A 12,792-nucleotide genomic window follows, 5' to 3' on the forward strand; every position below is an offset into this window, starting at 1 on the left:
ATAAAAAAGAATACTTAGTGTGCAGTTGGTACATGTACACCACACATCTGTAATCTCTAACTCCTGTCACTTTGTGACATTAGCACTTCAACTTTCATTTCTGGTTTCACAGGGATCATTTTCTTCAGCTTCCCTTAAAGTACAATTTGGCTATTTGAGTTTGAATGGGTGCCATATTGGATTTTATTTGTTTTGGTTGTTATTCTTTGATAGGGGAAGCTTATTTCCAGGGCTTCTCTTCTCCAGCACGAATGACATGGTGGAGTGGATAATTCTTTGCTGTGGGAGCTGTTCTGTGATAGGAGGATTAGCAACATCCATGCCCTCTAGATGCCAGCGGTATCACACCTACTGGGATGACCCGGAATGTCCCCAAACATTGCCAAATGATGCCTATTAGGAGAGGGACAGAATTGCCCCTGTTGAAAGCCACTGGTCTATACTCATTTGTCAAAAATTACAATCTTACTGTTTGCCTGGTCACTGCTCAACTTTTCTTAGAAATTAAGCTAGAGAATTGAATCTTGTAGAGGTTTCAATGATTAGTTTAAAAGTTCGGCAGTCTAAGAGGGGATGGGAGGAACTGGGGCTGGCTGTGGACAGTAGCAACTAGGAAATTTCACCTCCAATCATTCTGTTTGCTGGAGCTAATCCCTCTAAATTTGTATATGTTTATGTGTTGAGGGCTAGGTTATATGTTCTGTCCTGATGGCAGATACTCTAGATTTTGGTTTAGTGCCTCAAAAGGGCATGAGCTGGCCACTCTGATAAGACAACAGGATTTAAAAATAAATAAATAAAGGCCCACATTTGGCAGGATTTTTGTTTGGTGGTTCAGCAAGTAAGTTTTCTCTACATAATGGCCTTTGTTTGGTGCTGCTGGCCCTCCACTACAGAGCTGGCTTCTAGAATATCACTTCCCTTCTCTCCAGCCATCCTCAGCCTAGATGTTACCCCACCAGAAGCTGGAGAACAGGAAGAAAGTCACCTGCTTTCACTTCCAGCTTTCCACAGAACATGCTTCTAGGTGGGTGGTCTCCAGCCCATTTCTCCAAGTTATGCCATCTCTCTGAGTCTCACAGCTCTTTTCCCAACAGCGCTGTACACCCTAGTGTACACCCTGTATTTTAATTTAACTTGATCTGATATGGCAGATAGCCCTTGGAATTCATGGCTTAAGACTGTCATTATCCCCCAATTTCAGTTGATGAAACTTTCTCCTCCAGTTTTGTTTCTTTTGGTTTCTATCACCAGGTTTTGGGAAAGAAGTATTTTACTATCTTGCTATCTAATCACCATTATTTTCCCTTTTGGTCCTCAGTGTGATATTTCTTCTTCAGAAAGGTAAAGTGATATAGCAGAGAAATGGCTTAACTCTTCTTAAAGAAAAAATTGCCTACTTTGAGCAATAAGACATGTGAAGTTTGGGTTTCTTTCTTAAAATATGTAAGAGAGCTCTGGGGGAGACAGCTCAGGAGAGCAAATTCAATCTTTGAGAAAATGCTCATTATATAGCTCTATGTATTTTTCTTAACCTTGTGCACTTAATTCTATATTCATTAAAACAGAAAAATATACTCTGTTCTACTTCTGCACCAAGCTGGGGGGGAGAATGGAATGTATCTTTTCTACTATCAGCAAGAGACACTAAACATAAACTACTCATTACTACCTAACACAAAGAGGGATAATCAGTTTCTAGATAAATCTTCTTACCTTTCCTGGCCTCTCTAAATATAGAATAGGTGGACACTATCTGTGGCCTGTTAGGAACAAGACTGCAAAGCAGAAGGTGAGCAGTGGACTCTGGAGCAAAGCTTCATCTGTATTTACAGCTGGTCCCCATAGTTTGCATTACTGCTTGAGCTCAGTGGCCTGTTGGGTCAGCAGCAGCAATAGATTTTCATAACACTGTGCACCCTTCTGTGAACATGTGTGCCTGTCTGTGAAAGGGAAGTAGGCTGTGTGCTCCTTTGAATCATCCTGTACCCCCACCCCTATCCCATCCATAGAAAGACTATCTTCTAAGAAACCAGTCTGTGGTGCCAAAAAGGTCAGCGACTATTAGACAAGGGCATCCATACTATTCCAGTGGGGAAGTCTACAGGCCAGAAATAACACATGGGAGCAAAGCTGAGGCACTTGTTTTTTATGGCACTGGTACTGGGAAACAATGTGCAAGTAATGCATAGGTGTCAAAGTTACCCATTTTCTCTTTCCAAACAGTCTTCTATAAATATTTTGGTTTTCTAATGTAATGTTAGTGGATTTACAGTGGAAAAGCTTACAAGCATACAGTTAATTAGATTCTACTTCCAGAATAGCCAATATCTGAATGCTAGCATGATACCTCTTGGTAGTCATAAAACCATAACAGCGGGCAGATAGATGGTTAGGACTTACCTTGGACCAAATGTGTTTCATAAAATTTTTTTACACTAAAATCTCAGGTCAGCTGCCTGTTAAGTTTATGAGCAAACATGCTGGGTTTACTGGCGACAGATAAAAATACCATTACAACAGTGGGCCCACTTGCTGCCAACCAAGATGAAAGCTAAGGTGATTGTGCCCTAAACTGATCTGACATCTTTGTAGAGCTGAAATAACAGGGGTAGAATAAGATTGATCACTTAACCAAAAAATACGTAGGCACTTTCCATATGCTCAGCACCAGTGTAAGTGCTTTTGAAATACAACAGACAATTCCTGTTCTTAAGAAACCTGAAATTTAACTGCAAAGACTAGTGCACACAGAACAGATAAAGTCAGACAAAGAACCCAACATTAAGTCCTGACTCTTCTCCAGCACTGATCCTGTTAGCCTTCTCAAGCTTGAAATTATATATTAAGTTCTTTAATCTGCCCTTCCCTAAGTTTCTTCCCACATTCTTCCACGTGTCATTCAGAGCCTCCTACCTGAGTACCTCTCTTGCCAAATGTTGGTCTTCTCTATTCTAGGCTTCTTCCTGGTCCTTACGTTCAGCCTGATGAAATGACCAACACGGAAACTTCTAGTACTATCAGTTTGTCAAAAAAACCTCTAATTTACAGACTCAACCAGACAGACACCACAGGTGCTTCCAGATTCTCCAAGGCTGGTGGCTGAACATGCGCTCCTTCAGAATTTCTAATCTTGGGGAATGGCAATCCATCCGCCCGCATAGCTGTCCTACCTGGAACCTTGTTTGCTGTGACTCTTCCTTCTTCTGCCTTCTTCCTATATCCATTACCATTGCAGTTAATTCTTTCTCTTTTACCTTCTCTCATCCTCTCCTTTCCTCCTTCCCACTCAGTGTCACCCTCTCAATTCAGGTACGCATTATTTCTTGCTTCAAAGACATCTGAATCTGCCAACTGGTTTCTCTGCTATTGGTATCATGAAGCGCTGCTCTCCAGCCACTCCCAGCCCTTCACCTAGCACACTAGTCACACCACAACTGCTTTTATTTCCCTATGTTCTCCACAGATTCATGATTTTCCATCTCCATATCCTTCTGCCTGGCACATGCTACCTTATATCCCTGTTAACCAATTAAATTTCTGATAATCAAAACAACAGATATCACCTCCTCCAACAAGTTCCTTCTGCTACTCTCCCACCCAGGGTTAGGTTCCCCATCTTCATATTGGTATCCAGATATTCTATTGTTTTGAAAAATATTTAAAGGGTATGAGGTTATTCTTCATCTCAAACTGAATATAAGGGAGGAAGGAGATACACTCTCATTAAAATAAAAACTATAGGGGCCGGGGATACAACTCAGCCGCACAAGCGCCTTCCTGGCAAATGCAAGGTCCTGAGTTTGATTCTCAGAATGAAAAAATAAAATAAAATAAAATAAAATAAAATAAAATAAAATAAAATAAAAGCTATAGAAAACAGAACTTACATGATTCTAAACAGAAAACTTAGTGTCCCCAGTCAGGACCACAGTCCCTGCTGAAATTGCCTGACAGTGCAGTCGCTCACATCCACTTTCACCATGATCCAGGCAAAGGAGATGTTTTCTTATGACTACTTCTTTAGGGTAGGAAAATCAACTGGTTACATGTGTAACACTTCTATGATGGCAACTCCTAAAATCCACATCTCCTAACTTCCTGCTCTGCCTTAGTCTGATTTAGTCTCTGCAGCTTCCTGTCAGCTGCTCCTCAGAGACATCAAGACAACACTTAAAAGCTAACACAGACTATTTCCTCTACTATAAAATGACCGCTAGGTCTCAGGATGTTTTTTCCCACTAAAAAGTCACTTGGATTCATTTTTTGTCTTAACCTGGCTCCTCTGGGGAATTTCCCCCTTACTGAGAAGGGACACAAAACAACAAGGCCTGCATTGACAGTCTGCAGCTATCATCCTGTCTCTGACAGGGGTGTTACAGGGGCGGTCGGGGGACTCCAAAGCACGCTTCAAAATGTGTGAACTATACTGACACCCACACATCCCCTGCAATGATAAAATACACAACTCCAACTTGTTATATTTTCTCAAATAAGTATCACATTACCTTTTGGAGAAAGACATTCCCTTGTATATCTTCTAAATTTACCTACCTAAAGCTTTAAGGGTGCCTTTAATTCTAGTATTTCAAGATTTAGAGAACAAACTCATACAGAACCATTCAGCCTCCTAGGAACCCATTAATTTTTATAAAAGATTAAAACAATTCTCTTGGTGTTTAGGGTTTTGGTTACTTGATGATAACAACATGGGCCAAAATTCCGTATTTGGCAAGATTTATCAAGAAAACAGGTTTCTTTTGCTGTGCTATAGGAATGATTCATGCTTGTATAAAGTTGTTCCCATAGTTTCTCATCAATTGTTTACTATGAGTGCTTAGGGGGTCTCCAAATTTCACTGCCATATCTACGGGAAATTCTTCCTTATATGAACCTACATGTGTATCTCTTCCTCTACCCTCGGTAAGAAAATGAGGTTCTGGAATATGAGATGGTCTCCATCTCATCAATCCCAGCATGAGCACCTTCATCTCTAAGCCTTGCCCTCGGCCTGAATTCACCAAGATACATTCCACTGTACTGGTTAAGAAAGCACCTGTCCCTGACACCAGGGGCTCTGGATACTTCTGGAACATAGGATAGCCATTTGTAACATGAACAGCAGGGCCCTCCCGTTTCAGGGCAAATCCCTTCTTTCGTGGCCTTCTTCATTCTACTACCACTGTTATAGTTAAAGCTTATTTCTCAAACAATTTCAACTGCAATCAGGAGTCCAACTGCCTAGGTTCAAGCCTCACACCATTTCCCTGACCCTGGAAAATTATTTAACCTGGGTTTTGTTTCCCCCTTGTTAAAGTGGAGTCACCAACAGTCTTCACCTTGTACAAATATCATGAGGATTAAATGAGGTGGTGCCTATAAAGTACCTGGCACAGTGCCTGGGACAGAGCAAGTCTTTCATAAATACTGTATTGTCATCATTCTCAGTAGCTTCCTAACTGGTCTGCCAGAGTCACTATCCTTTAACAATCTGTCTTCCATGCTACTCCTAGGGTACACTTTTAAAAGTATACCTTGACTATAAAATTCATCATAGAACATTTCAGAAAACATGAAGGAAAAGTCACCCATAGACTAACCACAGAAACAATCAACTGACATAGCTGCCTCTAGTTTTTCCAATTTTTAAAAAAAACTAGTAAGATTATCATTTATACTCTATTAATTTCTGGTGTTTTCACCAACCTTTGCCCATAATTTAAACACTTAACAGCACAAAGTAGATTTGTTTCTAATTCTCTGTTTAGAATGAGATGCAGGTAAAATATGACCTGGACTAGTAAATGACTAGCAGTGACGGTGCTCTCTGCTCCCCCTATTCTTGCCCACTGCCTGGTCCCCTCCAACTGCTGAGACAGCAGCTGTCATGTTGCCACTTCTGGGTATCTCGGACAGCGACTGTCTACTGCCTGTACTTTGGTTCACTGGCATCAAGCTGGGAAGTGTCCTCTCTAAGGGTTCCTCAGGTCCAAGGAACACAAGAGAACATAGCACAACTGGCCCTTCATCCACATGTGAACTTCCTGCTACCCCGAACCCCATGCTCATGCCTTCCCGGGTCTGGAGAGGCCACCTGCTCACTTCTCCTCATCTGTGTTCACTGATGCTTTCAACACCCAGCTCTGAATAAGAGCTGAAATTTTTTCATTTCTGAAATAAAACATTTCAGAAAATTTTATTTTAGAAAATTTTATTTTATTTCAGAAAAAAAAATAAATTTTTTTTTATTTCTGAAATAAAACATCCCCCTGCATGATGACAACCAAGACTGGTCTTATACAACTCTTGCAATGTAGCCGCTCCCTATGTGACAGTGCGGGAAGAGGTGGTACATGGCATGGGTCATTGGACATTTTATCACCTATTCGGTCTTCTCAAGTAAGCGACTAAGTTCTTCAGTGTTGAACCATTTCTCTTAATATTTATCTTCACCTGTAGTCATACAAGGCTTATAGCAATAAGGGAACAGCCCATCCTTTTTCTTTGTAACATACAGTATTCTCTTTCCTTTCTTCTTTCAGTACAACACCAGCCGACACTCTTCTAAGCATTGCAGCATACCAGAGGCAGTTCTAAGTGCTCGCTCCAATGAACTAACCCAACCCTCAGGCATCCCTATTGATTGGTTGCCATTATCATTTTCAGGGGACCCTGGAGGAAACAAACACTGAAAGTTGCGTGAAGTGCCCAAACTCTCTCAGCTGATAAGCAATGGAGTTCGAATTCAAATTTAAAAACTAGTTTAACCAACCTTAACATCTAGATAATTTTGAACTCAACAACTGAAACATTTACTAAACAGCAAGTGTCCTAAGCACTTGGAAAAGACACTTCCAACTTGCAAGGGGGAAGGACACCAAACAGAACGGAACAGGCAGTGGAACAGACATGCACAGTGGGAGGTGGAGGTATGTCCTCTGATCACTGTGATTAGAACAAGCTTCCCCCAAACACTGGGAGGTAAGGGGTCCATAGAAGTCATATCATTATCAATCGTGAGAAGCAGCAAGTTTAATGGGATGCACAATCCTGGAGCATATCTGTGAACATTCAGCAGGACTCTCCACATCTCAACCACTGAAGCATGGGTCCAGCTTTCTTTGCTCTCCATGTGAGTCCTTGTCACTAGCCCCTTTGTCTCATAGCCAGAAGTCAGGGGAAGTTGAAGGAGAAGAGCTCAGCCCTTCCTCACTGACCCAATGCAGCACCTCAGCAAATCACACAATTTACTTGCTATTTAGACATTTCAACACGAAGACAGCCTTTCCCTAACACCCATTTGTGTACCATAGAGTCACAGGAATGCAACATGCTTATCACCAGCATCCATGGTTTCTGTCAACACCCAAACTGCACATGTCTTTCATGGAATACTCCCCAAACAGCAGCACATAGGAGCCCAGGGAACCTGGTGCTTACCATTGCTCCCAGAACCTTGGTGATGCAGTCATGTACATGGGAGCTTCCTCAGAGGCCCTGTGGCCCTTCTGTCCCTGAAGGCAAGGCCCTTAATAAGGGCTGACTTAACTCCTCAGCACTGACTCACAGCACAGCTGCACATCCTATTCAAAAGTAACCCCGTTAAAACCCCTAACTCAGAGCTCCACATCTGGCCTTTGAGCAGCTTAAATACAGGCTGTACAAAGAGAATTCATTGCCTCCTCCATCAAACCTACATCCTCAGTGAACACCACCAAAGCTGAGACCAAAGTTGGCCTCATCTCCTCCTCCTAAGAGGCCCCAGAAGTCCTCAGAAATCCTGGCACCACCTATTCTTCCAGGCAATCATTTCCATTTCTTGCATGACTCCTCACAACTTTCTTACAGTTTCTCTACCAATCTTTTTTCCCCACCACAAGCCAGAATAGTCTTTCAAAAGAATAAGGTGACAGGGCTTTACTTGCTTTCAAACTCTGAGGAGCTCAGTACTTTCCATGGGATCAAATCCAATTCCTGACCTTGGCTACAGGACCTTGCTCTACCTGACCCTTGCCTACCCCACAAGTCCCTCAAGTCCCCCTTTCTTCATCCCCTGTACTCTTGCCAGACCAAGAACAGTCCAAACAAGTCTCACCGTCCCACAGTCCAGGCTGCTCGGTCTCCTAGAATGTCTCCGTTCTACCTGAGGCCCCTGCACAGCTCAGCACAGGTGCCACTTCCTACAGGAAAGCCTCCATGATGCCTTCAGCTAGACCTGTACCCGACAGCACCCGTCCCCATCTCCACTGCTACAGCACTCAACACGGTGCATCATGATCGGCTTCTATCAGTGTCTTTTCCACGAGCCTCCCTCTCAGCTCATTTCTGGGTTCCCAGGACCCTGTGTGGGGGTCAGCACACAGTGAATGTTTGTCGCATGAAAGACAGAGCCTAGATTCCAAGTCCACCAGGTGCAGCTCTTTGCCCTTCCCCATACCCTGTAACTTACCAACACAATCACAAGTGGGAAACTCAGCCTGGGCCCTCTTGGCAGGTGTGTCCAGCAGGCTTTTGGTGGGTGTGTCTAGGTACTTGAGAGGTGACTCCAAGAAGCCACTAAGGGTGGGTGTGAGCGGATTCTCAGCCTTGGTGGGTGTGGCCTCCTGGCCTCCTTCTTCTGAATGGAAGCAGGTGGTTGACAGTACAGTCACAGCTCCTGAAGACTCAATCTTGATTTGCTTGGGGGAACGGGTAGCAAAAGGGCTCTCGGGGGCTGGGAGACATGTTGGCTGGTTCTCGGGATCCTGAATGGGCACAGAGGGGGGGCCAGGAAGCCCAAAGCTATCCCCAAATTCAGCCTCAAACTGCCGGATGAGCTCTTCCAGCTTGTCATCAGCAGGGGGAAGGGGGCCAGCAGAGCCTGGCTGCAGAGTGGCCATAGGGCTGGGGGACCTCATTTCCTGAGTAGGGGGCAGCAGGCTGTCCCCGGAGGGACTAGGTGCAAATAGCGCAAGAGAAGGTTCTGTGGGCAAGGGGACAGCAGAGCCCTGTGAGGCAGGGAGAGGGACAGGGGCCGAGGCAGGGAGAGGGACAGGGGCCGCCGGGGCAAGGGCAGGGGCAGAGACAGGCGTAGAGAGAGGCGTGGAGAGAGGGGTTGAGAGAGGGGCTGAGAGAGGGGCTGAGAGAGGGGCTGAGAAAGGGGCAGGTGCGTGTGCCTGCACTTCCTCAGAGGCTGGGGGCCTCAACCCTTCCAGGATGATCTGTCGGACAGGCAAGAAGAGGGGTTGCGCTTCCCGTGGTCTGGACTTCTTGATCTGAATGGGTTTTCGGACACTGGGCTTGATCCCAGGGGCAGCTTTGTCTGTTCCCACAAGACCTCCAGCTGGTGTGAGGGGCTTCTTCTTCTTCTCCTTGGGTGGTCTGTCTGGAGGCCGTGGAGCAGGTGAGCTTGGTGGGGCCCACCAGCTGGAAGCAGGAGGCTCTCCAGGAGGAGGACAGGAGGCATCGTGCGTCTGTTCTAGGAAGAGACTACGCTTATGGTGGAGGTGCTGCTGCAGGGCGGTCTGGGCCTTCTGGTGGGTGTCAGGCTCCGAGCATGGTGTTGGAGCCTCCCTCTGGAGAATGGGGGATGAGGACAGGGCTGGGGAAGAAGAGGGTGCCTCAACCTTAACCTTGGGCTTGCTGGGCAGGGCCTCAGGCCTCTTAAATACTGACTGGATGTAATCACTGGCACTGCCCAATAACTGCTCCAGTTCAGCCATGGGGTCGGGGCTTGGGCGGGGCACCGGCCAGGAGTTCCGAGGTGTCGCTGGTGGGGTGTCAGTGCCCCAGGCTTCAGGAAACTCAGTTCTAGGAGGTGCTGGAGGGAAGGCAGGGCTATCAGGAGGAAAAGACAGGTGCTCCTCAGAGGGAACCACAGGCCACGAAGGAGCCCGGAGGTAGGACTGGGGAGACTTGAAAGGGGCAGGAGGGGACAAGGCCTCAGGGAGAGGGCATGGAGCCTGGGAGGTGGAATGAGAAGGCTGGGGCAGGGTGGAGGAGAGCTGTGTGAGGGCCTCGATGGCAATAGCAGTCTGCAGGCTGATGTTCTTTTCCTTGGCGATGCTCAGGGCACTTTGGGACAGGGGCAGGCCCTCCAGGGGAGGTATCTGGGGGACCTCAGAGCTAAGAAGTGGCCTGGTGCTTGGTGCTGGGAGGCCAGCTTCACCAGGGGGCAGAGTCCCTGGGACCCTGGGCCGCTCCTGCGCTCCTTCCATAACCACAGACTTGATCTTCCCCTCCAGCCACTCGAGGTAGTCAGGGCATTCTGGGCCATCGCAGTTGCAGTTGGGTGGTTTCATGCCATGCCGTGCAAGAGCCAGGGCCGTCTGCAGCGTGTCAAGGTCTTCACTGCCAGCAGAGCAGCTCTCAGGCCCTGGCCGGGGGCCCCTGCTGTTATTTCCAGCTTCACGACTCATCTCACGGTTGAAGGTTTCATAGAGCCGGGTGCTAAGGGCCCCATAAGAGGACACAGCTTCGGCCACAGCCGAAAAGGCCACCAGATCGTGAGCATCTTCCAGGCGAGCAGTGTGAGCTGGGCCTGGGGCAGCGTCCCAGTCGGGCTTCTGGTCTACCCGCCAAGGACCTGCAGTCCCCAGCAGACTGGGTCCAGCGGGCTCTCTAGCACCATTGACCGGCGCCCCTGAGGTGCTTAGCTGCCGTGAGTTCCCATGGTACACTGGCCCTGAGTCCATCTGACCTGGAACAGGTCCATCAACTGGGCTGAGCTCTGAGCCTGTCTGGAGAGAGAGGGGAGAGGAAATAAAGGGGGAAAAATGAACCACATTATTCGAAAAGCATCTCTTTGCTTCACACCACTCTAAACCCTGCTTTTCTTGCAAATCCTCTTTTTGAGCCTCAGTTCATCTTCCTATGTCTCTGTTCCTTAGCTAGCTTCACCAGCAAAAATGGAAGGAAGAACTGTAAGACATCCTAATACGGAGTTCTCAGTGTTGCCCAGGCCTTAAAAGCTGCAGATCAATCACACTGACAGAGCTCCATCAAAGCCAAGGACACCAAAAAGTGGGGGGTGGGGGGGTGGTTTCTTAATTTACTGTGAATTCACAGTGACCAAAGTCACACTAGAACTGTTTATCCTGGTTTTCTAACGAAGCCCAGCACATAACCATGTGCTGTAAGTGGGAAATCTGTGTGTGCAGGTGTCAGGAAAGCTGCTTTCACAAACTCAACCTGGAACATGGTTCACAGCTTCCTACTGGCAAGGAATCTACAGTTCCCTTCTCTCCACATTACTGTCTCTCTTAAGTCCAGGCTGAGTGAGCTCAGAGAGGTGGTGACAGATCACACTCCCCCACACAGCCCTAGGCCTGAGGGAACCAGTGATGACCCGACACAGTGCGTGGTCAGCCTCATGCTGAGCCGATCATGCTGATGACAAGTAAACTGCTGCTGGTGAAAAGATTTAGACCTTTCCCCAAGCCCAGGAAGCACCATCACACACGTTACCTACAGAAGCACACAAAAGGGAAGGTATGACAGGAAGGAGGCCAGAAGGGCCTGGCCCAGTAAGGCTAAAGCAAAGATGTGAAACTGAATTTGCAAAACTCATCCTTCCAGAAAGGAAAGCTCTTCCAAGACAGAACACAGAAGCAATGGTAGGTTTCAAAAGTCCCAGTAGATGCTGCAAGTACTAGATGGAAGTCTGACAAGATACAGGATATATACACAGTCTCAAAGCATCTCCTGAAGATTACTTAATTATAATAATAAGTATATCTCCTGTTCTAGCCACAAAAGACCCCTGTTTACCTAGCAGGCTATGTTCTCCAACATCACCAAACTTTGCATATGCAAAGTGGAAAAATCTAGTGGACACCTCCTTAAACAAATGGTCAAAGTTATCACCAGTATTGGGACAAAACAACATCATATGCTTCTTAATACGATACACTAAGGACTTGAATTTATTCATGAGGAAATGTCATATAAATCCAAATTGCAGGGTATTCTAAGAAAGTACCCCAAATATTCTCAATTCAGCCTCAGTATTTTGACAGGTGTGGTGGCGCACACCTGTAATCGCAGCACTTGGGAGGCTGAAGCAGGAGGATCATTTGAAGTTCAAGACTAGCCTGGGCTACAAAGTGAGCTCAAGGCCAGCCTTAACTGCATAGTGAGACCCTATCTCAAAAAGACAAAAAAAACCAACAACCCCAAAATATTCTCAAAAGCTCTTCTATCTTACATGAGACAAAAATGTATGCTCATAGATTAAATCTTGCACTAGGGGAAAAACAGCAATAAAGTATATTATTGGGACAATTCGTGAAATTTGAATATGGACAAGATACTACTGTGTTCATCTTTTTTTTTTTTTTTGTCTTTTTTTGGGACAGGGTTTTGCTATGTAGTTCAGGTTGGCCTGGACTCACTGTGTAGTCCAGGCTGGCCTCAAACTCACAGCAACCCTCCTGCCTCAGCCTCGTGAATGCTGGGGTGACAGGTGTGTGCCACCACGCCCAGTTTACTGTGTCCATCTCAATCTGGACTTGGGTTATTAGATTATAGTTATATAAGAGAATGTTCCTGCTCTTAAGACACACACACTGAAGAGTTCAAGGGCGAAAGGACATAACAGTTCCAACCTCATTTCAAATAGTTCTGAAAAAAATACACATATATAGAGAAAATGACAAAGCAAATGAAACAAAAATATAAACATTTTGGGTAAAAAGAAGCTAGTTCCTCTAATAGAATACAAAGTACTTTAAACAGAGGCTAAAATGATGCTAGCCCCAGAACTGTCAGACATGGCCATCATGGGCTCCCAAAGTAGTAGGATCAGCTCTGTGA

At 45.9% G+C, this 12,792-nt stretch overlaps 1 protein-coding gene across 6 annotated transcripts in view; it reads right to left on the bottom strand.

Moving 5' to 3' along the window:
* Tet3 (tet methylcytosine dioxygenase 3) overlaps positions 1–12,792 on the bottom strand; it is a 110,007-nt gene that overhangs the window by 41,915 nt on the left and 55,300 nt on the right. For all 6 annotated transcript variants that reach the window (XM_013514634.1, XM_013514633.1, XM_013514636.1 and 3 more), the window contains one exon: positions 8,450–10,718. In XM_013514634.1, the coding sequence (XP_013370088.1) occupies positions 8,450–10,718 (2,269 nt within the window). The remainder of the gene's footprint in view (positions 1–8,449; positions 10,719–12,792) is intronic.

Source organism: Chinchilla lanigera, unplaced genomic scaffold (genome assembly GCF_000276665.1).
Source record: "Chinchilla lanigera isolate Chin_1 unplaced genomic scaffold, ChiLan1.0 scaffold00023, whole genome shotgun sequence".
Lineage (NCBI taxonomy): Eukaryota > Metazoa > Chordata > Mammalia > Rodentia > Chinchillidae > Chinchilla > Chinchilla lanigera.